Genomic DNA, 27,709 nt, shown 5'->3' on the forward strand with positions numbered 1-27,709 from the left:
GCTGACAGGATGAAAGGGAAATGAAAGTTCCCTTCCTCGACCAAGGCTGAGGAGTTAGTTTGAGAAGCTTGAGTTGCAAGGCTCATTTCCCTGAGAAGGAAATGGTATCCCTGAAAGGCCCGTCTGTGGACAAGAGAAGAGAGTTGATTCAACTGTCCTTGATTTGTAAAGATCACACAGAACACTTAATGGCAAGATCAAGCATTTTCTGTAAAGAACTAACTCACCCTTTGGATGTGAGGTCAACCACTATCATGGTGTTTATGAAAAACACCTTCTGGAAAGTGTAGATGGTAAGCCTGGATGGATGAGGCAGGGCTAGCCACCGAACGTGTGTCTGTCGCGTCCTGGGGGACAGGGCACAGGTAATACTAAAGCACCAAGGGTCAGTGGGTTCGATCTGTGCCGCCAAACAAGAACCACCTCCAAGAGGCACCGCACCTGCATGGGATTAATGCCGGTCCCCTCGGTGTGATGAGAAGTGCGAGCCTAATCCAGATCATATGTCTCGGAAAAGCTCCAGACAGACCCCAGCCTGGAGTGAGAAATGTGGATTTTTCAGTTACTAATGTTTAAAGGGTAACATTTCCTTAGTTTCATAAAACAGAATGAAGGCCTTTTTTGAGGCCTGCTTTAAAGGAAATCTTGAAGGCGTCATCACTTCTGTGGGCAGTCACTGCTGGTAGGAAAAAAAGATACCAGCAAGTAAAAATATCCTTTCTCATTATGAGAGTCCCAGTGTCACATGGTACACAGGTGAGCTACTTAAAGGGGGGCATGAAAAGCCCCAGGACAAGAGAATCCATGGAGAAGAGGCTGATGGGCTCTATGAATTACTGAAATTTGTGTATGAAGTATTGTGTATGGGTACATTCTCAAGGGTTCATAGCCTTCAACAGATTCTTGAAAAAATCCGTATGCCCAGAGAAATTTAGAAAGTACTCATCCCTTCCACTAATGTAAATCCAAGACAGGTTCACAAAATGAATGTAAAAGTACCATCAACGGGCAACAAAACAAGAAGTTACAGGTGGGTCTTGATTGAAATGGGAGAAGACTTTATAAGCACAAAAGGAATAGGAGGATTCACCAAGGATTAATAAATACTCAAAACTGGAATTTTTATACAAAAAAAAAAAAAAAAGCCCAGCGTAAATAAAACTGAAAGGCAAATGAGGGAGATTTCTACAGTAAATTACTGGAAATGGGTAAGGATTCTTAACCTGTTAAGAGAATGAACTCGAACGAATAAGGAAGAAAAACTCTCAAACAGAGAAAGATAGGCAAAGCATGGGAACAGACAACTCACAGAACAAATAATAGCAGCTGTGTGCTGGAGCCAGCTGCTACCAGCACACACCGGCTGATTCTCTGCTCTTGATTCAGAGACATCACCTCAATAACCTGAAATTGATCATGGTGGAGTTTTTACAGCAGAGAAATCACCTACAAATCAAGGCTTTTTTTTTTTTTTTTGACAGTCAATTTACCAGCACACTTTGTTAATAGATACACAAAAAGCAGTTCAAGTGTACCAGCAGTCAAAGAAATGCAGAGAGAAATGAGGTCTGGGTGAGATGAAATAAGCACATTTCACCCTATTCCTCCTGCAAATTACAACATAAAAGTCTGGAGAAAGTCCATAAAGCAACCGACAGACACTCTGAAAGATGGAGAAAAGTAAATGGACTGGCTAGGGATCTCAGAGGGCTTCCTAGGTGGCTCAGTGATAAAGAAGCTGCCTGCCAATGCAGGAGACACAGGAGACGCAGGTTTGATCCCTGGGTCTGGAAGATCTCCTGGAGCAGGAGCATGGCAACCCACTCCAATATTCTTGCCTGGAGAATCCCATGGACAGAGGAGCCTGGTGGGCTACAGTCAGACACAACTTAGTGACTAAACAACAGGGACCTCAGAACTCGAGGAACTGCCCAGTAGCGAGTCCTTGTTTTTTTCTGTTTCCCCCTTCTTTATATCTTGGCCTGGGCTCTGGGGAGGTGCCCCCCTCCTAATCTGAAAATGCCAATAGCATCAGACTGAAAAAAAGAAAATATAAAAAAAAAGGCCCGAGGAGAGCCTATCTTTAGCTAAAAGAACAGGAGCAGCATGAGCCAGTAAGAGATACATTGTGGCCATACCTGACCTAATTCTGCCTCCAGGCAAGACTAGAAAAAAGCCATGCCCTGCTGTCCCCACTGGGTACCACATCCTGGACATGGCCCAGCCCTGTTACCCATCCCTCCCTACAGTAACAGGCCTCATCTCTTCCCTGGAACAAAGCCTGTGGATGGAACTTCCCAGTGGATTTCTTATCACCACAAAGACCAGAAGGAAGCAGGGCAACATTTTGCACATCTTGAAAGAAGAAAACAGTCAACCCAGAATTCTATATCCATGGAAAATATTTTTCAGTAATGAAAGCGAAACAGACATGTCCAGAGGAAGGAAAACTAAGAATTTTTCACCAGCAGACCTGCTTTAATGGAAAGTCTTTTCAGATAGGAAGGAAATGATAACAGAAAGAAACCTGGGGCATCAGAAGTGAAGAAAGAACAGGAGGAGGGATGGTATGAGTAGGTCCTGTAAACCATTCTCCTTAAGTTTAAAAAACGATGCTTGGTGGTTAAAAGCAAAAATGACATCTAAAGAGGTCTCACTACATTAAGGTAACACTGAAGGCATCCACATCACAGAGGGAGAGGAATAAAGGGGCAGAAAAGATGGTGAAGCTCTACCTTCCACTTGAAGTGATAAAATATTGATACTAGTAGACTGTGATACATTATGTACATACAATGTAATCTTTAGAGCAGCAGTTTTCAGTTAGGGGTGATTGTGTCTCCTAGGAGACATCTGGCCATGTTTAGAGGCATGATTACACACACTACTGCCATCTACAGTTGGTAGAAACTGAGATGCTGCTAAACATTCTATGATACACGGGACAGTCTGATGCAACACAGAGTCATCCAGCCCAAAATGTCAACGATGCTGAGGCTGAGAAACTCTGCCCTAAGGCAGCCAGACAAAAAAGTACAGACAGACATATTTAATAAACACTATAGATGAATCAATATGGAGTAGTGAAAAACGTTTAACAAGCCCACAGGAAGTCAGGAAAGAGGAGCATGATAAAAACATTAAAAAGATAGGCTTCAACTCTATTAATAATTTATATTAAAAGTAAATGGTCTGTATACACCAGTGAAAAGCCAGTGACAGAACGGATGAAAAATACATGCCTCAACTATATGCTGTTTCTCGGAAACTCATTTCAAGTGAAATGACATAAGTAAAAGTAAAAAGATGGAAAGACACATTCCTTGCAAACCCCAGTCAAAAAAAAAAACAAAAAACTGAGCGAATGTATTAATGTAAGATAAAACAGATTTTAGGACAAAGTCACCAGAGCCAAAGAAGGACATCTGTTGTTGTTGTTTAGCTGCTAGGTCACGTCCAACTCTTTTGCGACCCCACGGACTGTAGCCCGCCAGGCTCCTCTGTGCATGGGATTCTCCAGGCAAGAATACTGGAGTGGGCTGCCATGCCCTTCTCCAGGGGATCTTCCTAATTCAAGGATTGAACCCAGGTCTCCTGCATCTCCTGCGCTACCAGGGAAGCCCAAAATGAAGGATGTTACATAATGATGAAAGGATCAATTCCTCAAGAAGACACTGCAGTCCAGATTGTTTTGTACCACAAACAACAGAGCTTCAAAACACATGAAGTAAAAACTGATGGCTGAAAAGAGACGCGTGTACAGCTGGAAACTTCAGCATCCCTTTCAGTAATCTATAGAACTACTAGATGTAAAAAGCTATTTTATGTATCAAATGGGCAAAGCTTTGAAATATTAATACTTAATACCAGCAAAGTCACAGTGAGACAGACGCTCTGTACTAGTACGGGAACATAAGTGCAGGTTAGTCTTGAAAAATATTTATATATATTCAGAGGCTTAAAATGGTTATACCATTTTCCTTACCAGTGATTATATCTTTGTACTTTGCATTCGGTTTTTACTTTTGTCCCCACCTCAAGTTTCTTGTCATACAAACAGAAACCGTTACTTCCAACGGCATAAAAATGAGATCGTACACATAAAGTGTGTTATACACTCTTGTAACTGCTGTACAGAAACTAAATCAGTGGTAGAGATTTTTGTAAATAATTTTTGAAGGTGGAAAATGTTAAGAAAGGATGCCCATTACCATTCCTATCTCCCAATGAGTCAGCTCTGTGCATCAGGGGGCCAAAGTATCAGGTATCTTATTGTATTTATTGTAAATATCTGTTTTATTGGCCAAGCCAAATTATTCACAGTGCCACCTGTCACTCTCCAAAATGTCGTAGTACATAGATCAAGGGTCCCCAGCCTCTGGGATCTAATGCCTGATGATCTGAGGTGAAGGTGATATGATAATAATAGAAATAAAGTGCACAATAAGTGTAATGAGCTTGAATCATTTGGAAACCGTCCTCCCCACCCCTCAGCCATGGAAAAGCTGTCTTCCATGAAACCAGACCCTGGTGTCAAAAAGCTTGGAGACTGTTGGTATAGATGACAAGCTGAATGGGCACCCTCACTATTCTGAATAGAAGAGATAAAAATATTCCTAAGAGGTCGTTCCCGGCAGTCCAGTGGTTAAGAATCCGCCTGCCGACGCAGGGGACAAAGGTGTGATCCCTGGTCTGAGAAGATTCCGCATGCCTTAGAGCAACTAAGCCTGTGGTTACAACTACTGAGCCCATGCCCTGGGGCCCATGCTCTGCAATAAGAGAAGCCATCACAGCGAGAAGCCCGCACACTGCAAATAGAGAAAGCCCACGTGTAGCAACGAAGACCTAGTACAACCAAAAATAAACTAAAAAATATCCCTCAGAATAGCTAAACTATACTGCACCACAGCTATGCACCCAACACTGTACTAAATGCTTTCCGTGGATGGTCTCATTTCCCCATCTCAGGAGCTGAATTAACTGTTTTATATAGGCGCCGAGAACTTAAGCAACTTGTCCAAGTTCAGATGCTGGCAAGTAGCGGGGTCCGGATTCCAAGCACCTCCATCAGGTTAAGAGCTGCGGGCGTACCTGGGCCTGCCTGAGTGCAGGGTTGGCCGGCAGGGGTCTGGCGGGGACGCAGGGCACACGAGGAGCCTGGTGCAGGGGTGGGAGCCCTCGCTGCGGGGAACTCGGCCAAGGGGCGTCGGGGGCTTTGAGGGGTCTGCTGATGTCCACGTGCTGACATGGCGGCACTCTCCGGGTGTTGTCCTGCGGGGTCAGAGCAAAGAGCCACGATGTGATCATTACTGGGTATCCCTGGAGGACACGCAGTGCTAACGCCTCTGCTAAAGCTGCGGCAGGGAAGGGGCTCGAGGAAGGGCGAGAAATCAAGGAGTTACAGGAAAGGGAATCTATTATCATTTATGTAAATGTCAGAATTCTAACAGAAGCACCCTTCTCCACCCCCAAATCTGAACCCATGGGGATTGACTTTTTTCTTAGGTTTTAATATCTTTCTTGAGTATAGTCGCTTTTCAATGTTGTGTTCGTTTCTACTGTACAGCAAGGTGAACCAGCTATACATATACCTATATCCGCCCCCCCCACCCCCGCTTTTTCTTTTTAATTTCTTTCCCATTTAGCTCTGGGATCAATTTCTGTTTGAATTTTTAAAAATTGGATTAATTAATTAGCAGGTAGGTGCAAGGCACCTCAGCAAGTGCCGCCACGTGTAAAGACACAAACCAGAAATTCAGGAAATTCCGAAGGACTTGTGAAAATGAGATGCAGTTCAATGTACACAAGGCTCGATGAGAACCAAGGAAGGAGGAGCATGGGGGATTCTGGAATCCAAGGGTGGAGGCTGGGGCTGGGTCCAGAGGAACACTGCCCACATGGCCTTGTTTTTAGTGACAGATGAGATTGGAAGCAGCGTGAGCCTCACACACCCTGCCCCTCCCTGCCTACCTCTTTTATTCCTTTCCCTCTAAAAACAGCTTTACTGAGGTTTAATTGACTGTTAGTTTCAGTCAATATTTAAAATGTACATTTGGTAAATTCTGATAGAGGTTCACACCCATGAAACCATCACAAGAGAAACAATGAACATACCCATCGCCGTCGTCAGCTATGTCTCATTTTCACTAGAGCTTTGACTTGTGAAGTCCTTCCCTCTCCTTTTCCCAGCAGCTACTGATACAACTTTGGTCATTATAAATTGGTTTGCATTTTCTAGAATTTTATAAAAATGGCATCATTGGTTTGGTCTGGCTTCTTTCACTCGGCATGATTATTTTGAGATGTACCCAAGATATCCTGTGTATCAATAGTTCATTTTGTCTTATTCTGAATGGCACCCCACTGTGTAAATATCACAGAATGTGCTTACCCTTCTACCTGCTGATGGGTATTTGGGTCATTTCTGGTTTCTGGTCCTTCAAAATAAAGCTGCATCTTTGACTCTCACAAATAAAGCTGTTTTCCCCTCACGTCCGTGGTTGGGTGTGGAAAGTGGCAATGCTTACTAGGAATGGCTTCTCTTTGGAACCCAACTCTATACTTTTTCGATTGAGGGAGATAAAATAGATTTTCTTTTCTTTTTTTTTTTGCCTACTGAATGCCTGATAATGGTTTGAAAAATCATTTGTCATTTATTGACACAAACACTTTCCTGCTACAATCTGGACTCTTGTTGAATGAGTTCAATACTCAGGAATTCTTGTAGATATATCAGAAACACTTGGTGGGGAAACAAAATGTCAGAGTGAACGCTAGTCAGCATTCACCAGGGCAGTAGGAAAGTTAAGAGACAGCAGGGAGTGGGAGGCCCTTTAAGGATCCAGCTCTCTGAAGCTGTGGGCTGGACAGAGCTTCCACAGTTCGTGGTTGGAGCAAAATGGGCCCAACCAAGGGCTCAGGGTAATGCTTAGAAATACCTTGGGAGTAGCTCTTAGAAATACCCTCATTGTGACTATTAGAGATATCCTGGGAGTAACTCTTAGAAGTACCCTCAGTGTGACCCTTAGACGTACCCTCGGTGTGACCCTTACACGTACCCTCAGTGTGACCCTTAGACATATCCTCAGCGTGACCCTTAGACATACCCTCAGTGTGACCCTTTGACATACCCTCACTGTGACCCTTAGAAATACCCTGGGAGTAGCAGGGAGCCACAGAAGCCCCCCTCCCCAGTCCATGGCACCCTCGCACCACAGCAGGGGTCCAGCGTCAGGACCCGGCCTGAGGGCAGGCCCAGTCCCCTCTCCTGCCCCATGGAGTCCGGCCGCCTGGGTGAAGGCAGGGTGGTGACCAAGACCACGTCCCTCCCGGGATGTGGGCTCAGTGGAATCCGGCACCCTGAGCCTCTCCCAGCCCCAGCCGTCACCTCGGGGAGCCTCTGTCATCCAGAGCGGGCTGACCCAGCGCTTTTCAGGAAGAGTCTCTGGGTCGAGTCCCGCTCAATCTCTTGTTGAAACACCCGCGTCCTCACGGCTCACTCACTCACCTCTCGTCTGTTGGAAACTCACCTTAGGTGTGCTGGAAGGTGGCGGCTTCCTCGTCGGGCCTTTGCTGAGGTGGGTGAGGTGGGCCTGGCCGGGCTGGGAGCCCCTGGGGGGCCGGGGAGGGCGCACGCACCTGCAAGTCAACCCCAGACACGCTCCGTGGGGGGTGCCGCACCCTCTGCCCAGCTCCGCTTTCCCCGTTTTTCACAGAAACGCTCAAAACACAGCTCACTTCTTTTAACTCAGTGTGTTAACCATGCAAGAGAAAAGGTTTAATCTCTTACAGGACTAAAATATAAATACTGAGTTCTTTCCCCCAGAGCCATTATTCTGTTAAACTAAAGTTCTTGCAATGCATAGGAACACGACTTTGTGACACCTGGGAGACTTTTTGCATAAAGCTGGCATTTTAGCAACATCTTGGAATATATTTGGATCAAAAGCTACCCCAGCTGATAAAGATGTTTTAATATCCCATGTCTTATGAAAATTACCAAGGTTAGGGTGGGGAAAAACACAGCAGTGGAATTCATCAACACCCTGCTTATTTATGTAATAAGCAGCGAATAGTTTGAGGAGAAAGCGAAGCGGGCAGCCAGTCTGGCAGAAACGTTAAAACACCAGACCAACAGAAAATCTGACCCCTTCTTTGCTTAGGAAACACAATGATAAGCAGTTGGTCGCCTTCTTTCAAATGCCATTTCTTGAAAAATGACCCCGACCCAGGGTACCTTAGCTTTTCGATGGTGTTTTTTTTATCTGTAAACAGCAGTCGTATCAACGTCTTCCTTTTGAGGTAAACCACACATCCAGCAGCAAGAAGACAGAGGATGGTGACCAGAATTCCTATCGTTAAACCCTGGTTATCTGAAACAAAGCACGTTTGACTCAGAGAACGAGGCAGTTACAGTGAAATATGGGGAGTATGAAATTGTGACATTTACGGCAAAATGAACTTGGAAGGAAAGACCAGAAATGCAGTGAGTAAATCCTTGAATGGTGTAAGGATAAATTAGCTTTACTTCAAAGGTCGTGCTTGAGGTACAATCTGCCTCGCCATCATTCATTGCTGACAAATCTGGAACTTGCTAAAGGGGAATATAACCTGGCAGTTGGGACCACAGGTCTGGCCACATGGGCCCCCCGAGCGTGCCAACGGCAGGGGAACGGTGGTCAGAGAAAGTAACAGGGAGCTGTCACTGGCATCCCATCAGAACCAAAGTGAAGTGAAGTCAAAGTGCTAGTTGCTCAGTCGTGTCTGACTCTTGCGACCCCAAGGGACTGTAGCCCGCCAGGCTCCTCTGTCCATGGAATTCTCCAGGCATGAATACTGGAGTGGGTAACCATTTCCTTCTCCAGGGGATGTTCCCAACCTAGGGATCAAATCTGGGTCTCCTGCATTGCAGTCGGATTTTTTTTTTTTTTTTAACCATTAGATCCACCAGTGGCCCCCAAATTGAAGTCTTCCCAGCCCCAGTGACACTCCTTCAGTCTCTTTCCTTCTCTCATTCTTGGGGGTTGGAATCTGTTTTACTTTTGTTTTGTCAATTTTTTTAGACCAAGATCTTACTTCTGGCTACCGTCAAATTGGAAGGTGAAAAAGAAAACTCTGTTTAAATGAAACACCCTTGGATTTTGTTTTGTTGTGTTAGGGATTTAAAACACAGCCTGTGGGGGGCAAACCCCCATCTCTGGGAGGATGCTGTTTACCTTCTTGAAGGAAGGATCCCCTTTTCTGTGACTTGATTCTATTTTGTTTAGTACAAAGACTCTAAGATTCCTCAAGGATGCAGAAAGGAAGGGAAAATCGAGCTATCGAGTTGGTTTGACTGCAGCTGTGGCCAAGGGCTGTCTGTGGAGGGCTCTGGGTGCCAGGAGTTGGGGGTTCACCAGGGCTGTGGGTTCCTTGGGAGTGCAGATCTCAGTTCACCGGTCTGTTCTCCCACCGGCTGCCAGGGTCTGTGTCACTTGGTAGGTGCCCCACAGTCCTTCTGGGCTGCTGCTGATGGCCGTGGTGGCAGCTTCTGTCACCCAGGCTGTCCTACCTCTGACCGGGATGTTTGGCTGGTTGGGAACCAGAGAAGCCGCTCCCACCCCAGGGGAGAAAGACTTCACACCCTGGTTCTGGACTTTGTCTTCAACTGACAGGTCCTACCAAGGATGTGTCTAAGGAAGACAATCAATATAAGACTGTCTTGATTCACTTGTTCAGTGTTACTGGAAAAGCCTTGCTCTGGTTTCCCGGCTAACACGCACCTCTTTTGAGACTGAGCCGGCAGTCTAGGGGCCTCTGCTTAAGGTCCTATTATGTCTTAACACAGCTCATTAAAAAGGCTTCCCTGTCCTTCACCATCTCCCAGAGCTTGCTCAAACTCATGTCTATCGAGTTGGTGATGCCCTCCAACCGTCTCATCCTCTGTCGTCCCCTTCTCCTCCTGCCTTCAATCTTTCCCAGCATGAGGGTCTTTTCCAATGAGTCAGCTCTTCGCGTCAGGTGGCCAAAGTATTGGAGTATAGTTTCTAGTTTCCTCAAATCAAATCCCTACGTCTTCAACTGATCAGTTATTAAACACTGACAGGAGCAGCTGGCGCCTGGCAGATGCTGGAGAGATACTAGCTTCAGGGACTTCTGAGCCCCGGTCACGTGGGTGGCTGCATTGAAGAGTAAGACCCGTGGTGTGTAACCTTCCCTGTGTAACCCTTGGCCGGCTTCTCAAGGCCCCTCTTTTGTAGGTGTTTTGGGGGGAAGAAACTAAACCTATTTTATGAAATGATGGCAACAGTGGATGAGTTTGGCTCTTCAGTTATTTTCATTTAAACAATATTCTTACCCGGTACAATGAAGAGTTAGTGACTCCGTGGGTTTGCCATGTTTTGGCAGCTCCCAACCCTGAGACCCACTGGGGCCCACACTAAAAAGACACTCAGAGCATGCGGCCTGTCTCCCACCATCCTCTCCAATTCCTTGAACATCTGGCTCACTTGAATGTGGATGGAACATTCACATTCTGATGTGGCAGGGTTTCTGATGCATTAAAAACGAAAACCCTGATGTTTTTGAACTCTTAATGGCCAATTTGAAAATTAAGTTGCAGCTGAGAGGCCAGCCATCAAGGCATAGATGGCAGTGAGGAAGAGGGAGGCTGGGCCAGACCCAGCTTATTATCCCCTGGGATGGACATGCGCTAAGAGACGAGACCTGGAGGCCCTTTGACTACCTGCTGCGGGGCCAGGCTGAGAGGGCAGGACCCTGGGCGCCCTTGGAAGCAGCATTGAGACTCGTCCCACCTTTCAGTACAGGGATGACCAGAAGTTCCCTTCCCTTCCTCACAACACGACACTGCCTTCTCTAGATGTGCCTGCTTGGAGGGGCTCTCCTACCTGGCCCTGCAGAGCAGTGTTGTGTCTGTTGTCATGGAAACACCGGCCAAGCCACAGATTCAACCCCACCCATCACTGCAGGACATACAACTTCCTCCGTCAGCCACTGACTGAGTGCCCCGGGGGCTCAGGTGGGCGCTAAGGTGGCAACACAAGTGTATTTGGGCAGTTCCTGCCCACCCTGCCCCTGACTCCCCAGCAGGGCTCATGGTGGGCTCTCTGCACCACTGGACTCGCTGCTTCCACTTCAAAGGGGGTGTCACCCTGGCTTGCCTCCTCACTGGCTGCCAATCTCTCAGAGAAGACGGCCCTGAGCTAGGAGACCACTTCTCATCTCTGGGGAGACAAGAACTGATGATCCCAGCACGGCGGCCCTTGGGGGTCTCGATGGGTAGACCTATGTCTCAATCTTGGCTGTGTGACTCTGTGAAAGTTATTTAACTTCTCTGAGCTTCAGGTCCTTTGTATGTAAAGAAAGAAGAAGAAGAATGCCCACTTTCATAAGGGTTCAATTAATGCCTGAAAAACGTGAAGCCTGGTGCCCGTAGGGAACAACAGCTCAGCAACGGTGACTGCTGGGCTGGGCCCAGTCCCTTTATGAAGAGGATGGCATCTTTCTAGTAAGAGCTTTAAAAGGCACTTGACTTCACAACTCTTGGCCTCAGTAAACAAGGCTGGCCTTGACCAAGCAGTTTGAACCTCCAACCACGAGGTGCACACTCACTTGGCAGTTTGTGGTAGAATGACCTTAACTGAGAAAATATCACAGGCTGAGTGTGTGCTCAGTCGCTCAGTCATGTTCGAATCTTTGCGACCCCATGGATGGTAGCCCGCTAGGCTCCTCTGTCCATGGGATTCTCCAGGCAAGAATACTGGAGTGGGTTGCCATTTCCTTCTCCAGCGGATCTTCCTGACCCAAGGATTGAACCTGCATCTCCTGCATTGGCAGGTGGATTCTTTATCACTAGCGCCACCTGGGAACCTGGAAACCTCAGCCTCTGAGCAAAGCAGAGCGAGGAGTCTCTGCAAAGATCAGGGAAGTATGAGAGAGGGTCTGGAAACAGGGGCCTCGGCCTGTGTCAGGTCACCTGGACCTGTGGGGTCCCCACCGGGTTTCCAGCTGTGCACCCACCCAAGGGCTGGCGGGTCCTCCGTCCTGCCTGCAATGGTCCCCCGAGGGCCCGGCTTCCCGTGCCCCTTGGGAGCTCGGTCCACTCCCCGGGACACGCTGTCACCACTAACCTGCTTGCCGGACGGGGCCGCTGTCCGTGCTCCCTCCGAAGCCAAACCTGTCACAGAAGGGAGGTGCCCAGTGGGGCTCGCAATGGCAGTTCTTCCTGTTGTTGCACACCTTTTGGGCAGAGGGGGACAAAGACACCAAGAGGGAGGCAGGGTTAGGATGTGTCTCCACCTGGGGCAGCGCCAAGTCTCTGAGCCCTAACTGAGCCCCATAGCGAAGCAAAGGCCCTGTGGTCAGTGCCCCCACCACATGGAGGCAGCCAGACTCTGGACACACCACTTCGAGGATCCACCCTGCACCCAGCACCACACCAGTCGAGAGCCTGAGGCTGCAAATATAACAGAATCTGCTGTTGTTACATCAGCAGCTGTTGAGAGAAAGATGGAGACCATCAGGGCTCACCAGCCCCCTCCCACCTCTTTTCTGTCTCAATTTCCAGGTGCCTTTTTTTGGTTCCAGGAAACCCTCCCAATCTGGCTGAGATGAGAAGACCTCTCAGTAGTGAGAAAGGGACCCTGCTACTGGGACATGAAATCCATGCCCTTGGGCATCAAGGGTCTGACAACCCCGGGCAACTTCAGACAGGGTGCTAGGGGAGGCTGGGTGACTCGGGGTCCCACAGCAGTCTGACGGCCAGGCCTCCTGCTCCCCCTGATGCCCACAAGGTACTGCCTCCCCAAAGTCTGCTCTGATTCCTTCAGCAGACACTCCGGAGGGCTGGTCCCAGCTCCTACCCCCCTGAGTGGTGGACACAGCCAGCAGTGAACTGTGCCCTGGTGAAATAAGAGGATGATGGCTCTGGTTCCACGCGAAAGGGCTGCTCAAGAAGGTGGGAAGGGTGGCTTTGCTCTTGGTGGGCTCTGAGGCTCCACAGAGGGGCCAATGCTTGCTCACCCTGTGATCCAGGGTGACTGATGCCACCTGTGATGACATTCTACTTGTTGCTGGTATGTATTATGGTACATGGATCTGACTGAACTACTACAGGAACCAATGGAAAATGATTATGAAAACAAGAGGGAATCCTTTCTAGAAAGACAATGAGACTGAATGCTTTGGGAATGCTGTATGACAGGTAAGGCCCTAAAAAGGACTTTGGACAAATTTGGAATGGGAAGGACAACTGAAAAACGATCGGGAAAAGCTGCAAAATAAAGGATTCCTCATTCAGGTTGCTCGTGAGTGTTGCAGTTTCCCTTGCACTTAGAAAAGAAAACGGCACATCGTGGATGGCGCGCTTTGGGTGGTTCTGTGTAAGGAAGTCAGGGCTGAGCTCCCATCCTGCAGGCTTCAGCTCCACGTCAAAATACTGCTGGATGGGGCCAAACCCACGCTTTCACGTTTTTAAGGCACATTAAATGTTGGGGTGTATATCTCATTTGTGATGTTTCCCAGGTTGTGATGAGTCAACCACAGTCAACATCGACAAACCCAGATGCTTCCAACAAGAAGGCCAACAGTCAGGAAAGCCTGTGATAAGTGAGAAAGTACGTTTCTATGAAGCTCACATGAAGCAGAATGACCTGTCACGAGCACCGGCCAGGCTGCCTGGAGTCTGAGTGTCCTGCCGTTTCCCCAGAGAACCTGCGGCTGGGGCACCACCCCTGGGATTCAGGCACTATCTCCTGCTGTGAACCACAGTCAGGGGCCCTCTGGACGGCTTGTGGCAGAGAGATTATAGCCCCGACAACTGCCCCCCCACCCCAGAGGGGCTGCTGGTGAGCCTGGCCTTGCTAAGGAAAGGGTTGGGGTCTAGCTGTTACTTGTTCCCAAGTCATGGCAGCTGCTCAGCCCCCAGGCAATGCGGGCCTTTCCTCTCCACTGTGTGGATGGGATGCCAGGGATGCTGGAGGGTCAGGAGTCCAGGCTCCCTGATCCAGCATTGCTGCTAACTGGCCACCTAACGTTGGACGTGTCACTACCCCCACGTGGGTCTGGACTCCATCATCAGTCAGATAATGAGGCTGCACTAGATCATTCCCTCCAGCCATTAGGAAGAAGTCTACGATCCAATGAAGACATGGGAAGACTGCGTTTTATGCTGACAGTCAGCTACGCTCACCACCAACAAACCCATCTGAGGTGACACTGCAATCCCTCATGGTTACAGCACAAAAGTAATCTTATGCAAACCTCCATAATTCTGTGTTAGAATCATCGGCAAGTGTCTGCAAGTTTTAAAAATAGAATTTGAAGCACCATTTCTGCAGAAAAGGCTTCAGAAAAACAAATGAACCATTGGCATAGCTAATCAAGATTAATATGATTCCATTGGAAATAATTAAGCCCATCAGGAAAAATAAATTAGGTTTTGAACAATTAGAATCCTCCCCTCCCCCAAATCCTCTGAACTAAAACAACAGCCTTCTTTAGTTGAAACCCACTGTATGTGATTTCAAGAGCATGTGGTCAGTATGTGCTGTCTTCTTTGTTTTAATTGCTTTTGGAAATATTTCAGTTCAGACACATATTCTGAATCTTGGTTGTGAGAGAGACAGCTCCGTTTGAAACGCTAATGAAAAACTCTTCATGAAGGAAGGTTAGTGTTAAAATTACTTTGAAGATGACAAAGTCCTTTCAAAAAAATCCAGAACGTCAATTTAAAAGATAATTACTGCTCAATCTGATTTTCTTTGTTAAATAAAATCCCATTTCTTATGCCATGTAAAGGTCAAAGAAAATGAATGTCTTCAGAAGAAAATAATACTGAGGAGACAGTGCTATGTTTTTACAAAGTGATGGATGGCGGAAATCCTTTACAAAGGAATGATTTAGTGCTGAGCTTAATTATGGGCTGGCTACATGAAGGCAGTTCACCTACTTACCCCCCTGCCGTGGCACTGCACTGCACACTCATGCACACCAAAGACACTGACGTTCTGACACCGACGATTCAGGCAGATCTGGAGAAGGAGGGAGGCATAGTAAACATCCATGTCCATCTACAAACACACACACATGCATCTGTGTATTAAACAGAGGAATGGATAAGGAAGATGTGGTACATATACACAATGGAATACTACTCAGCCATGAAAAAGAACGAAATAATGCCATTTGCAGCAGCAAGGATGGAGCTAGAAATTGTCACACTGAGTGAAGTCAGACAGGGAAAGACAAATATCATGCGATATCACTTATATGTGGAAACTAAAGAAAAAGGTAAAGATGACTTTACCTACCAGAAAGAAATAAGAGTCACAGATATGTAGAAAACAAGCTTATGGTTACCAGCGGGTAAGGGTGGGGGAGTGATAATTGGGACATTGGGTTTGACATTACACACTATGATGTATACAATAAATAACAATAAGGACCTACTATATATACATATATAGCCCAGGGAACTCTACTCAGTACTCTGTCATGACCTACATGGGAAAAGAATCTAAAAAAGGGTGGATCTATGTATATGTGTAACTGATTCATTTTGCTATACATCTGAAACTAACACAACTTTGGAAATCAACTGTAGTCCAATACAAATTAAAAAACCAAAAAGCAAAAGCAAAGAAAAACTCCAGAAAGACCATCTTTCAGTTAACGCACATGGCAGAGTGGTGCTCTCTGCATAGATTGGGCATAGGTTCTGATGTCCACCTCCAAATTCAGCCCGTTCCAAGACTCACATCAATGTGCACATCATGGGAGTCTTCTATCTTCATGGCAGGTTATATGGTTTTGGGCAACTCTGAAATTATGGTAACTGATTTCCTCATGACTTTTGTTTGGAGCTTGCAACAAAATCTACATATCGCAGCATTTTTGCCCTCATTTTTTCTCTACTATTAAAAGATATAGGAGAGAACAGAACAGCCTAGTCCTTCACCTGGGCCAACAGAGACTCAAAGACTCCAGGAACCCAGGGTCCGAGAGTCTTGCAAGGGAGATAGTAAAATATGGGAACTTTCCCCAAATGCTGACTGACAAGCATTATCGTTGATGACATAAACCATCAACAGAAATGCTCAACAGAGGAGAACAGACGCTTCCCTTGTATTTATCAAGCCTCTGCAGAGGCAGTAATTTGCTAAATGATACTGGGCTGGTTGAAAGAATTTAGTCTCATTTCAAAGGTGCATAATATAGTCCAGACTCATGGGATCAGGCTCTTTATCTCCCATAAAATGTTACAAATTGGTGGAGTCAAAGGAAGAAAAGTCGAATTTTTCGATTACAGAAGTATTTTTAATCAAGTAGGACCTTCCGATGAGACATTGACCATCTGACCCCAGCAGCTTATCTAAGGCAAGATGAATGCCCTGAGAAAGAAGTGCTGGTTGAAGCGGCTCTCAGGGCTGGTGGGGTCATGGCCAAGGGGACTGGCACATTTCTGCTGATAAAAGAAACTGTTTGGGGTTGCAACGAGCACAGCAGGACCCCAGGCAGAATCACAGCGGATGGGTGCTGCCCCCTCACAACGCATGGCCCAGGCTCAAAGATGGCTTTCAAAGAACTGGAGCTCTGCAGGAAGGAGATCAAAGCACATTTAATTTTGCACATGAAGTGAAAAGCTCACTGATAAATTGAGTCCTTGGAATTTCAGTGTTCAGATGCACCTGGCCTTGGTTGTTCAAATCACCGTTTAAGTGGTGTCATTCTAACGTCAAGACTTGAATATAAATGAATGTGTGTGATTAAGGAGATACCCAGAATGTATAATGTGTTTCGCATATCATCCTGTTTCCTTAAGGATAAAGCATTGATGGCGTGTGAGGGAAGGGGGTGGGGTGGGGAGGAGGGGACTCCTGCCCTGGGGACCCAGCTGCAGGAGCTGGCTCAGAACCTTTTCTTTCTGCTCTGTGACCTCCTGTTAGTAATGGTTTCATATCCATTTTGAAAACGGGGCCCTAATCAAAGCATCTTCCTTCCTAAAATGTTAATTATTAACTTGCGATCATTCAGTCTGATGAGAAACTTTAGTGGGGGAAAAAAATCAATGTGGCAGAATGTGAAAATCTCAATTGTTTTTTTTTTTAATCACTGTGTACTTTATTCCTAACCTCCCTCCCCAAATATCTCAGTCTACCTTTCCCCCTTGTCTCCAAAAGAACCCCCTTTGGCTTTAAGCTTATCTCATCTCCTCCCCTCTCCTGTCCCTCTGTGGGGGTCTCTGAAACTAAATCTGACTTCCCATTCTGTCCAGGTGAGAACAAGTCCCTACTGTGCCAAAAACCCAGACCACATTTCCAAGAACAATATAATACGCTGCTGTGTTTCCTTCCAGAGTAATTTCCTGGCTGGAAACTCGCATAACACCCAGAGTGTAGAAAAGACTTCTTAACACTGAAGGGCTGAGAAAACAAGCTCAATTTCCCCAAATCTGCGATTTCCCCAAATCTGCATCTCAATGGTCGGACGAGGAGCTAGGATTTGCTTATTTATTCTTTTCCTTCTAGGTGCAAAGAACTGGATTTTAGAGGCAGCGTTCTAAGAAGTGGATTTTGAAAAACAAACCATCCCTGTAACTCAGGTCTCGAACAGGACGTTTCTCAGTGGGTCCTTCCAGACTCACATTTGTGATGCAAGGGAGCATTTCGGGCTTACTTTTCCATCTGCGCACTTTGTGCCGGCAAGCACGAGCCCCGGGTCTGGCAAGTCATCACCCAAGTACACGTGGGTTCCACGGCACAGAATCCGGCCTCCTTCCTGCAGGGGGATATTCGTTTCTATGGAAACGGCATTGGTACCAATGACTGGTCGGCTGGCACCTCCTTGACACTGGATTTTTCCACACTTGGCGTCTCTGGAAAGGCAAGAACAGACAGTCCTCAAAGAGGGAAAGTGTGGAAGCAGCCCTAAGTGATCTAGGAGGTTCAAAGTTGTGGCGTGGTCAGGACACGGACCCCCCGTACCTCATCGCGCACTTGGCAAAGGAGCTCTTGGAATCTTTGCCGCAGTTGCCATAAGGGTCACCTGCGGAGTTGACTCTCTCAAAGCAGATCCCAGGGGCAGGTTTAGCACCTGAAACAGAAGCAAAGCAGCACTCTCACTTCCTGCAAGTGTTTGGGATAGTTTTCTTTGAACAGCCCTGGTGGTTCAGTTGGTAAAGAATCTACCTGCAGAGCAGGAGACTCGGGTTTGATCCCTGGGTTGGGAAGATCCCCTGAAGGAGGAAATGGCAACCCACTCCAGTATTCTTGCCTGGGAAATCCCATGGCCAGAGGAGCCTGGTGGGCTACAGTCCATGGGGTCGCAAGAGTTGCGCATGACTTGGTAAACGAAACAATCTCCTGGCTTTCTAAAGGGAGATGGGCTCCAGTGTCCCGAGAAGTCTCACCTGGCATCTTAGCTGATGCCTGAGCCTGCTCAGCTCACAGCAGAGCTTGCGTTCCATCACTCCCTCTTCTGGAGGGCTGCTCTGCAGGCCCATGACATGTGCGACCTCTCAAGAGGTGAGGTCCGGCTCTGGGACCAGACCCGACCCCACACCAAGGCGCTGAGTGGCTGGCTGTGGTCAAACAAGGAGGCTTGCTTTCTTGAACAACTCCCACATAATTCTGGCGAAAAAATGCAAGCTAAAGCAGGCTCCAAGGAATAATGATGACTAATGAGAAGAAGCAATGAGAGGGGCAGACAGAAAGAGAGAGAACGTGCAACGCAGAGATCGCACGCCCCGTTTGCAGCCCCACAAAGCTCCCTGTCGGAGCAAGCACCGGCTTCGACGAATGCCTATGTTGATCAGGCAGAGACTGCCCTCAGAGGCCATGAGACGTAAAACCTCCCAGTCCTTTCACACAGCAGGACAGTGCCCAGCAGAGGGGGATGTGGGAGCCAGAGAGCTCAGGAAACGGTCCTTTTTAGCACATCTTCCGGCCAAGGAAAGCGAGAACATGTACCTGGGGTTTGCGTTGCGGGAGCTCCACAGGACTCTAGAATGCTCTGCATAGTGGCATCTGCTGAGGACTACGTGAGAAATTCAGGCAAAGTTGCCTTGTCCTTCAGAGTAAGCTGTGCCCTGTGCTGTGTCCTGGGCCTGCCTTCCTTTCCACATGGGTATCCTATCTGGGCACTCCCTCTCACGTCTGCCAGGATGCCAACTTCCCAGAGCCCAGTTTTGCCTCCTGCCCTTCTCTGTATCCTGCTCTGGGGAGGCTCCATCGCCTTCCAAGATGACCATGTTGTGATGGGCAATGCTCCCCTTCTCCCAGGGATCAGATGCTGTTCTTATTACTAAAAAGTCCATCTTTCTTCAACCTGATTCCTCATCAGACATATTCAGCATCCCATTAAAACACACAACAAACAAACAGGCAGACAAATGAAACAAAGCCCGTGTAGCAGTTGTGACCAGTCATGGGTTCAGCAGTTGATCTCTGCACTAAGCACCCCATCCTGGACCTCTCATTTCCCGTTCTCTGTTTTCTGGGGGGAAAAAAAGCATTTAAGAGAGGCCTCCCAAAGTCCTTCCAAAAGGCATTTACCTAAACTGGACACGTCTGACTCTTTGCGACCCCATGGACTGTAGCCCGCCAGACTCCTCTCTCCATGGAATTTTCCAGGCAAGAATACTGGATGGAGTGGGTAGTCATTCCCTTCTCCAGGAATCGAACCATCGAACCTATGTCTCCGGTGGCTCCAGCGTTGTAGTCAGATTCTTTACCGCTGAGCCTCTGGGGAAACCCCAAATATGTATAACCGAATACTATTCAGGCTTTAAAAAGAAGGAAACTCTGCCATTTGAGACAATATGGATGAACCTGGAGGACATTATGCTGAGGGAAATAAGTCAGATACAGAAAGACAAATACTGCATGATCACAGAATCCAAAAAAGTTGAAACCATAGACGCAGAGGGTAAAAAGGTCATTGCCAGGGGCTGCAGGGAGCAGGCAAGAGGGAGATATTATTAGTCCAAGGGTACAAAGTTTCAGTTACACAAAATGAATTCATTCTAGAGGCTGACTGTACAGCACGGTGACTATAGTTACTAATACTGCATTGTGTATTTAAAAATTTTCTAAGACAGTAAATCTTATCTGTTCAGTTTTCTCATCACATACACATATACACATAAAAGTAAATTAAGAGGGTGGGAGGAATAGTTTGGAGGTGGTGGATATGTTTACGGCATGGATTGTGGGCATGATTTCAAAAGTGTATGCTTCTCTCCAAACCCATCACGGTGTGCACACTAAATATGCACAGCTTTTTGTATGCCAATCACAGCTCCATAAAATGGTTAAAAAAGCCTCTCTGTTTCCCACAGCACATCCCTTTCATCTGCAGTTTATTTTGACGCTGATCCGTTCTATTCTGTTGTATTGCTGTCACGGGAAATCTTATTTTTAGGCACAAGTGACCACTCACCCACAGTGAGTCTTCCGATTTTACTTTTTCCGTTTGCTCAGTGGGTGTGTGTTTAGGCTCTCCACAACCTAATTATCCATTCTGTTGCTTTTAAAAGTTCCTTTACCAGAATAAAGAAAGTGGAAGCAGGAAGTCACATCTTGGGAACAGTAATTAAACACGTAATAAACGTGGGCTTGTCTTTTCTTAACCTGTGTTGTCAGTTGATCTCAGTGAACCTCCTAAACCAGCAATGATTCACGAGAACCAGTGTAGACGCCCAGCTGGACTGTGAGAGTCAAGATGCGACGGAGAGACTAAGCAGTCAGGAGTACTCAGCCAGAACAAAGAAGGCAGTCATGCCACTTGCAGCGACGTGGTGGGCCTAGAGACGGTCATACTAAATGAAGTCAGAAAGAGAAAGGCAGATACCAGATGATGCCACTTATGTGTGACATCTAAAATATGCCACAGACGAACTTACCTATAAAAGAGGAACAGACTCACAGGCATAGCGGACAGACTTCTCATCACCCGGCGGGGAGGAGTGTGGCGGGGGTAGGGGTGGATCGGGAGTTTGGGATTAGCCGACGCCAACGATTACATATAGAATGGATAAAGAACAGGTTCTACTGTATAGCACAGTGAACCGTATTTGATATCTTGTCATAAATCATGATGCAAAAGAAGATGAAAAGAACATCAATATACATATAATTGAATCACTTCACTGTACAGCAGAAATTAACATGACACTGTGAATCAACTATACTTCAATACAATAAATATTTTAAAAAAGAGTTCAGTAAGTAAACCATTCTCTCTGATGACTGATCTTTGGGGAAAACTGTGTTTTATATTCGTGCATTCATGAGATCTAAGAAAAACAAAAACAAACGTTGATCAAGTCCTTATTTCTTTTGGAAGGCCTCTTCATTTCTGATTTCTACAGTCACTGGTTGTGCTGCAGCGCTGGAAGGTCTAGGGCTTAACTGGTGTCAACCCTACAAACCAGGAGACCCCGGTCACGTATGGGGAACTCCTGAGATGCTGTTCCCTTTGTACAATGAGGACAAGAACATCACCTGTCCTGAAGGTTCAGTGAGACCCCCAGGCTCTCAGTAAGCCTGTTTATACTGAGGACAGCCACCAGTCGTGGCGAAGGAGATGGCCTGACCCCGGATGTTAAAGATGGCAGAAGACATGAAGAGAGGAGAGCTCCTTGGAGCTGACCTCGTTTGCAACCCTACAAATGTAGGGAGCTACATTTGTAATGTTGCAAAAACTAGTTCAGGATGGTGTCAGTAGGGGCTTCATGCCTGTTTCCTTCCCAGAGGGTCATCCCCAGGGTCTAGTCCATCACAGGAAGCCAGTGAAGACTGTTGAATGATTGGGTATGTAACTCCTGGCCCCACCTTGGGAAATGAGAGGGAAGAAAGAGAATCTCCTCGATGGAAATTTTGGGAGGTTTTGTACATACTTTGCATGTTAAGTAAAAGTACAGTCATAGCTCAGTGAGAAATGGAACATTTCTTACCACGTCAGTAAACAAAGGATGTCCTAGTCATCAGTAACTGCAGCTGTCACTGATGCTGAGCTGGTAAACCCTCAGGGCACTCAGGATGTGAAAACACAGGATGCTGGCCCCAGATAGTTCAGGTCCATCACTCAGTCCTGTCCGACTCTTTGTGACCCCATGGACTACAGCATACCAGGCTTCCCTGTCCATTACCAACTCCCGGAGCTTACTCAAACTCATGTCCATTGAGTCAGTGATGCCATCCAACCATCTCATCTTCCCCAGATAGCTGAGGTGCATATCCAAGGATGATTTCAGCAAGCCCATCCTCTTACATATTCCCTTATATAGAAAAGCACGAAATCCCTCCACTTGAGATATCTTGCTTTCCTTTAATTAGCAATGACCTTTTGATGCTCAGACTACCTGCCCTTCATTGAAAAACTTCTATATAACCTGGATGCCCCTCCTCACCTCCTCAGAGCAGTTTTCTCAGGGTTACTTGAGATGTTGCTTCCCAGGGTTGAAAGTCCTAAAAATTCCCAGTGAATAAAGCATAATTTTCAACTTTTAAGTTGGGAGCATTTTAAAGTCGATATCAGGATGGCTCAGTGGTCAAGAATCAGCCTGCAAAGAAAGGGATTCAGGAGATGCAGACTGGATCCCTGGGTCAGGAAGATCTCCCTGGAGAAGGAAATGGCAACGTACTCCAGTATTCTTGCCTGGAGAAATCCCATGGACAGAGGGGCCTGGTGGGCTACAATCCGTGGGGTCACAAAGAGTCGGACACGACTGAGCACAGCACAGGGATCTCAGGTTCCCTCTACCCAACTCCTCTTCTCTTGTTTCAGTGAGTGGGGTTCCTGCTGCCCCGAGTCCTGTGCTCTTTCTGGACGCTGCCCCAGCCAGCCTGGGCTGCCCCTCCAGAAGCTCATATCAGCACACAGGTTGCTGCCTCATTTGAAAGAGGCAGCAGGAGTCCTCAAGCAAAGACACTTGAGTTTGATTTCCTTTCATTCCACTGAACCCTGGGAACACAGAGTGTCTTCCCTTGGAACTCCTTTCCTTGCCCTTAAACCAACAGACACAGTTGAAATGAATGGGGGCCCTTTGGATCCCCAACATGCCATTTGTTGGACCCCCCACTGTGAGGTATCATGCTGGACACGGCAGGGAGTAGAAGCCATTCCTGGTCCGGGACGATCCTGCATGCCATGGAACAACTAAGCCTGTGCATCACAACCGCTGAGCTTGTGCTCCAGAGCCCGGGGACCACGATTACCGAGCATGCTTGCCAGCATACTGAAGCCCGTGTGCCCTGGAGCCCACGCTCTGCTACAAGAGAAGCCACCACAATGAGAAGCCCGAGCACAGCAACTAGACAGCAGCCCCGCTCGCAGCAACTAGAGAAAAGCCTGCACAACGACGAAGACCCAGCACAGCCAAAAATAAAGAAACAAGCCGGGTGGGGTTTGACCTGGAAAATCTATTCCACTCTGGGATGAATTTGCCCAGTGGCTCCAACAATGCAGAGTTCTAAAGGTTAATTTTCTGGCTCTTGCAAGAAACTAGTCACTGTCTGTTTCCAAGAGGTTTGCTCATCTCAGCTCTTCTCCAGAACTCAAGGGAGCAGGAGATGACACGACACACCTCGCTGATGAGGTATCGGCGGGGCGTGTCATCAACGGGCACAGCACCGACGCCGTTGGCCACAACGTGCCAAGGAAGCTCAGTCTGGATGCCTAGCGGGTCGTGATTTCATTGGCTACAGACACCTGGGGATAGAGCGATCTCTCTGTGAAGTCAGAGACCAGAATTACACCTGATCCTCTGTCATATACTCCAGGTTTTCATCTGGAGGATTAAGGGCAAGGACACTCTGATGGGTAGTTCGTGGTCAAACTCAATGGACAAGATCTTTCGCATCTCCATCCTCAAGCACTTAGGGATTGAAAATATTCAACTTTTATCTCATCAATACTCTGAAACTGCTGCTGTTTCAATGGAGCGGGGGGTGGGGGGGGCTGGGGGAGGTGAGTGACAGAGGTCAGAGGAGGGTGGGGCAGAACCCTATTTATCACGCTGGTTCCATCCAGGTGAATAACACTTCTTACCCTGAAGTCTCCACGTTGGGATGAGAAGCCTTGCCTGAGAAACATGGATGTTTAAAGACAAGGGGGTTTACAGAGAAGGATAAATATCATGTGACATCCCTTCTATGTGGAATCTAAAAAGAAATGATACAAATGAACTTACTAACAAACCAGAAAGAGACTCACAAACTTAGGAGAATGAGATGATGGTTGCCAAGGGAAAGGATAGCTAGGGAGTTTGGGATGGACATGTACACACCACTGTATTTAAAATGGATAACCAACAAGGACCTACTGTATAGCACAGGAAGCTCTAACTTAGTGCTACGAGGCAGCCCTGGAGGAGGGGGGTTTCTGGGGGAAAATGGATCCGTGCGTATGTGTGTCTGAACCCCCTAGCTGTTTACATGAAATGATCACAACATTGTTAGTCAGCTGCACCCCAACACAAAATAAAAAGTTCAAAAAAAAAAAAAGATGAAAGAGTTTAATAAGTGAAACTTAAATGAAAAAGTATCTAAGCAGTTGAAACTTGATCCAGATCACAGCATACTCTATTGCTGTTTCACCTCTGATCTCAGGCTATAGGACAGTGTCACACAAGGTTTGGGGCCACCTCCTGAGGCCAGCACGCCCCCAGCTAGAGGTGGGTACTGCTCAGTCCCACCTCTTGTGTCGGGGGGAGCGGTTTCCTCCACTGGTTTGGAGCAACCATAGAGATTTGTGAAAACGACTTGCAGAAAACGAGACTTCTGAAATTGTCTCATATCCCTTTTTCTAGGAACGGAAACCCCTTTTCTTATGGAAAATCCACTTTTTATGGTTCAAGCGGGGCTAATTTTCCCAACTAATGCCAAAAGCATGGGCATGAGATTCAAGTCTGGCCCCTGAGACTGCTCCATGTCACTAGTAATAAGTTTAGGTCAGTGATGGATACAGGACCAAAGCCAGTGCATCAGCATCTTCCTTGGAACCTGAGTGCTGGAGCCGGCTGGATGACGGGCCTGGGCTGCTTTGCTCCTGGGACCGCTGACCGTGGCCGTGTCCTTCAGGGTCTCCCCCATTACTACTCTCCCTTGAGCCTGGGGACCCCCTGCTCTCATTTGCCTTGTAGGGCTGTCCACACCTTCCATCCATCACATTTGCCTTTTGCAATGTTTGAAGGCTCTGGTCTCACGGTAAACCCCCCTGTGGACTGAAAAGGTGCCTCAGGCCTGTACAGAGCAGGTGTGTCCCAAGAATGAATGAATGAAAACCAGAGGGAACGCAATTCAGGGAAAGCACATCCTGTCTCTACCCCACTCCCTGTAGGAAGTCAGTTGTGGTTCCCTCAGAACAAAGCATCTTGGGTAAATAAACACAGTTTCCTGGTCTGCCTTGTCTGGGTCCTCACTTATTCATTTACATCAAGTGAAGTATTACCATGCTGGCTTCCCTCATAGCTCAGTTGGTAAAGAATCCACCTGCAAAGCAGGAGACCCTGATTCGATGCCTGGGTTGGGAAGATCTGCTGGAGAAGGGATAGGCTACCCACTCCGGTATTCTTGGGCTTCCCTGGTGGCTCAGCTGGTAAAGAATCTGCCTGCAATGCAGGAGACCCTGATTCGATTCCTGGGCTGGGAAGATCTCCTGGAGAAGGGGAAAGGCTTCCCAACTCCAGTATTCTGGCCTGAGAAATCCATGGACTGTATAGTCCATGGGGTCGCAGAATCAGACACGACTGAGTGATTTTCACTTTCATCCTTTTCACTTAAGAGGAAAGAAGATATAAAGTCACAAAAAGACATTTTACTTCCTGGAAAGGTAAACTGTCATTCCCTCAACGTTTAGACACATTAAAAAGAATTCTATAAGCAAGGAAACCAGAAAGGGGGCTCCATGCTGATCTTGGGAGTAGACACAGCTCCTACAGTTGAAAAAAGCATCATTATAGGAAACAGACTAGAAGACGCAAACCAAGAACAACTTCCTGAGCACCCTTACCACTGGGACCTGCAGACACCAGGAAGGACAGTCAAGAGTGTGGAACCAGCCAGCCGGCGTTTATCTTAGAGACAGAGGGCTCAAAAATTGAAAATGTGTAAATGACGTCTATCTGCTAGTAAGATGTTATAAAGGTACAGATCTGACTTCAAAGTTGCTGCACGTAAAGACGTCTGTCTTCATGAAGACAGGAGACTTCATCTGTCTCATGAAAAGAAGTGACAGGTTTTCTTATCACCACTATATTACATCAATTTACAGCCTTTGAATTTTTAATAATGGAACACTTAGATGTTCTGCTATTATCAAAAGATGAAATTTAGCCTTTCAGAAGGATTTTTGACATCATCCTGCATTTTATCATTCTATAAGAAGTGATGGAGTTTAATTACCACCTTTATCTTCAGAGTGATATAACTTGTGATTTGGAAGTTTCCTATGTCATTATGTCTTTTGAAAGAGAGATGATGACATCTCGTATTAAGCCCACAATTTATGTGATCTAATCTTTCTTTAGGGTTTTCCCTTGTGGCTCAGGGGTAAAGAATCTGCCTGCCAATGCCGGTTTGATCCCTGGATTGGGAAGATCCTCTGGAGAAGGAAATGGCAACCCACTCCAGTATTCTTGCCTGGGAAATCCCATGGACAGAGGAGCCTGGTGGTGGACCATAGTCCATAGGGTCGCAAAAGAGTCGGACACGACTTAGCAACTAAACAGCAACATTTCCTTAAAATGAGTCCGTGATGCAAATACAGGTCCCCAATTCAGTTGCGTTGGCTCCTCCTCCCTGGGGTCACTAACATCCCTGCCCCTGTTGCTAATTCCACAAAGGCATCTTCACAAGTGACCGCAGCCTGCTTGTCCTCCCCGTCCTCCCTCTGCTTCTCTTCTCCACACTGACCTTCACCTCCGTGGAAAAACAGAGCCCCAGCAAATACATTCTCTCATTTCCTTCTTGCACAACAGAACAAAAAAGAGACTTTCCTGCCTCCTAAACAGTATGACTCTTGGCAAGATCACTCTTCTTCCCACTTGTAGCCTGATGCTGTGGATGTTTGGAAATGTACCATTCCCAGTGTGTTGTCATAAAGAAAGTCATTTAAACCAGCCCTGCCGGGCTTCCCTGGTGGTGCGGTGGTAAAGAATCCACCTGCCAGTGCGGGAGATACGGGTTCCACTCCTGGTCCGGGACGATCCCGCATGCCGTGGAACAACTAAGCCTGCGCACCACAACTGCTGAGCTTGTGCTCCAGAGCCCGGGGACCACAGTTTCCGAGCACACGTGCCACAGGACTGAAGCCCGTGTGCCCTGGAGCCCACGCTCTGCTACAAGAGAAGCCACCACAATGAGAAGCCCGAGCACAGCAACTAGAGAGCAGCCCCGCTCGCAGCAACTAGAGAAAAGCCTGCACAACAACGAGGACCCAGCACAGCCAAAAATAAAATAAATTTAAAAAGTAAAAATAAACCAGCCTTGCAGATAAACACTGCAGAGGCACCGGCCCGTAAAAATCGTCTCACCAGCTCACACCACATCAATCAGGTGACGCTATTTTCTGGTGAGTGATAAAATAGATAAAACTAAGATAATTTCAGGATTTCCTTGATGCAGATTGTTTGTGGCTCTACACACACAGTTATCTGCAAGATTAACTTCCAAGTAACGTTTTCAGTTATCATGCTAGTGCTTCACATAAA

The 27,709-nt window shown here is 47.1% G+C and overlaps 1 protein-coding gene across 1 annotated transcript in view; it reads right to left on the reverse strand.

Moving 5' to 3' along the window:
- Positions 1 to 27,709, reverse strand: part of ADAM12 (ADAM metallopeptidase domain 12) — a 397,161-nt gene that overhangs the window by 25,760 nt on the left and 343,692 nt on the right. Inside the window, exons 15-21 of the mRNA XM_061404001.1 lie at positions 17,982 to 18,090; positions 17,674 to 17,872; positions 14,952 to 15,029; positions 12,129 to 12,237; positions 8,237 to 8,372; positions 7,530 to 7,638; positions 5,092 to 5,271 (exon numbers count right to left, since the gene is read on the reverse strand). Coding sequence (XP_061259985.1) covers positions 5,092 to 5,271; positions 7,530 to 7,638; positions 8,237 to 8,372; positions 12,129 to 12,237; positions 14,952 to 15,029; positions 17,674 to 17,872; positions 17,982 to 18,090 — 920 coding nt within the window. The remainder of the gene's footprint in view (positions 1 to 5,091; positions 5,272 to 7,529; positions 7,639 to 8,236; positions 8,373 to 12,128; positions 12,238 to 14,951; positions 15,030 to 17,673; positions 17,873 to 17,981; positions 18,091 to 27,709) is intronic.

The sequence above is a fragment of the Bos javanicus genome, chromosome 26 (assembly GCF_032452875.1).
Source record: "Bos javanicus breed banteng chromosome 26, ARS-OSU_banteng_1.0, whole genome shotgun sequence".
NCBI lineage: Eukaryota > Metazoa > Chordata > Mammalia > Artiodactyla > Bovidae > Bos > Bos javanicus.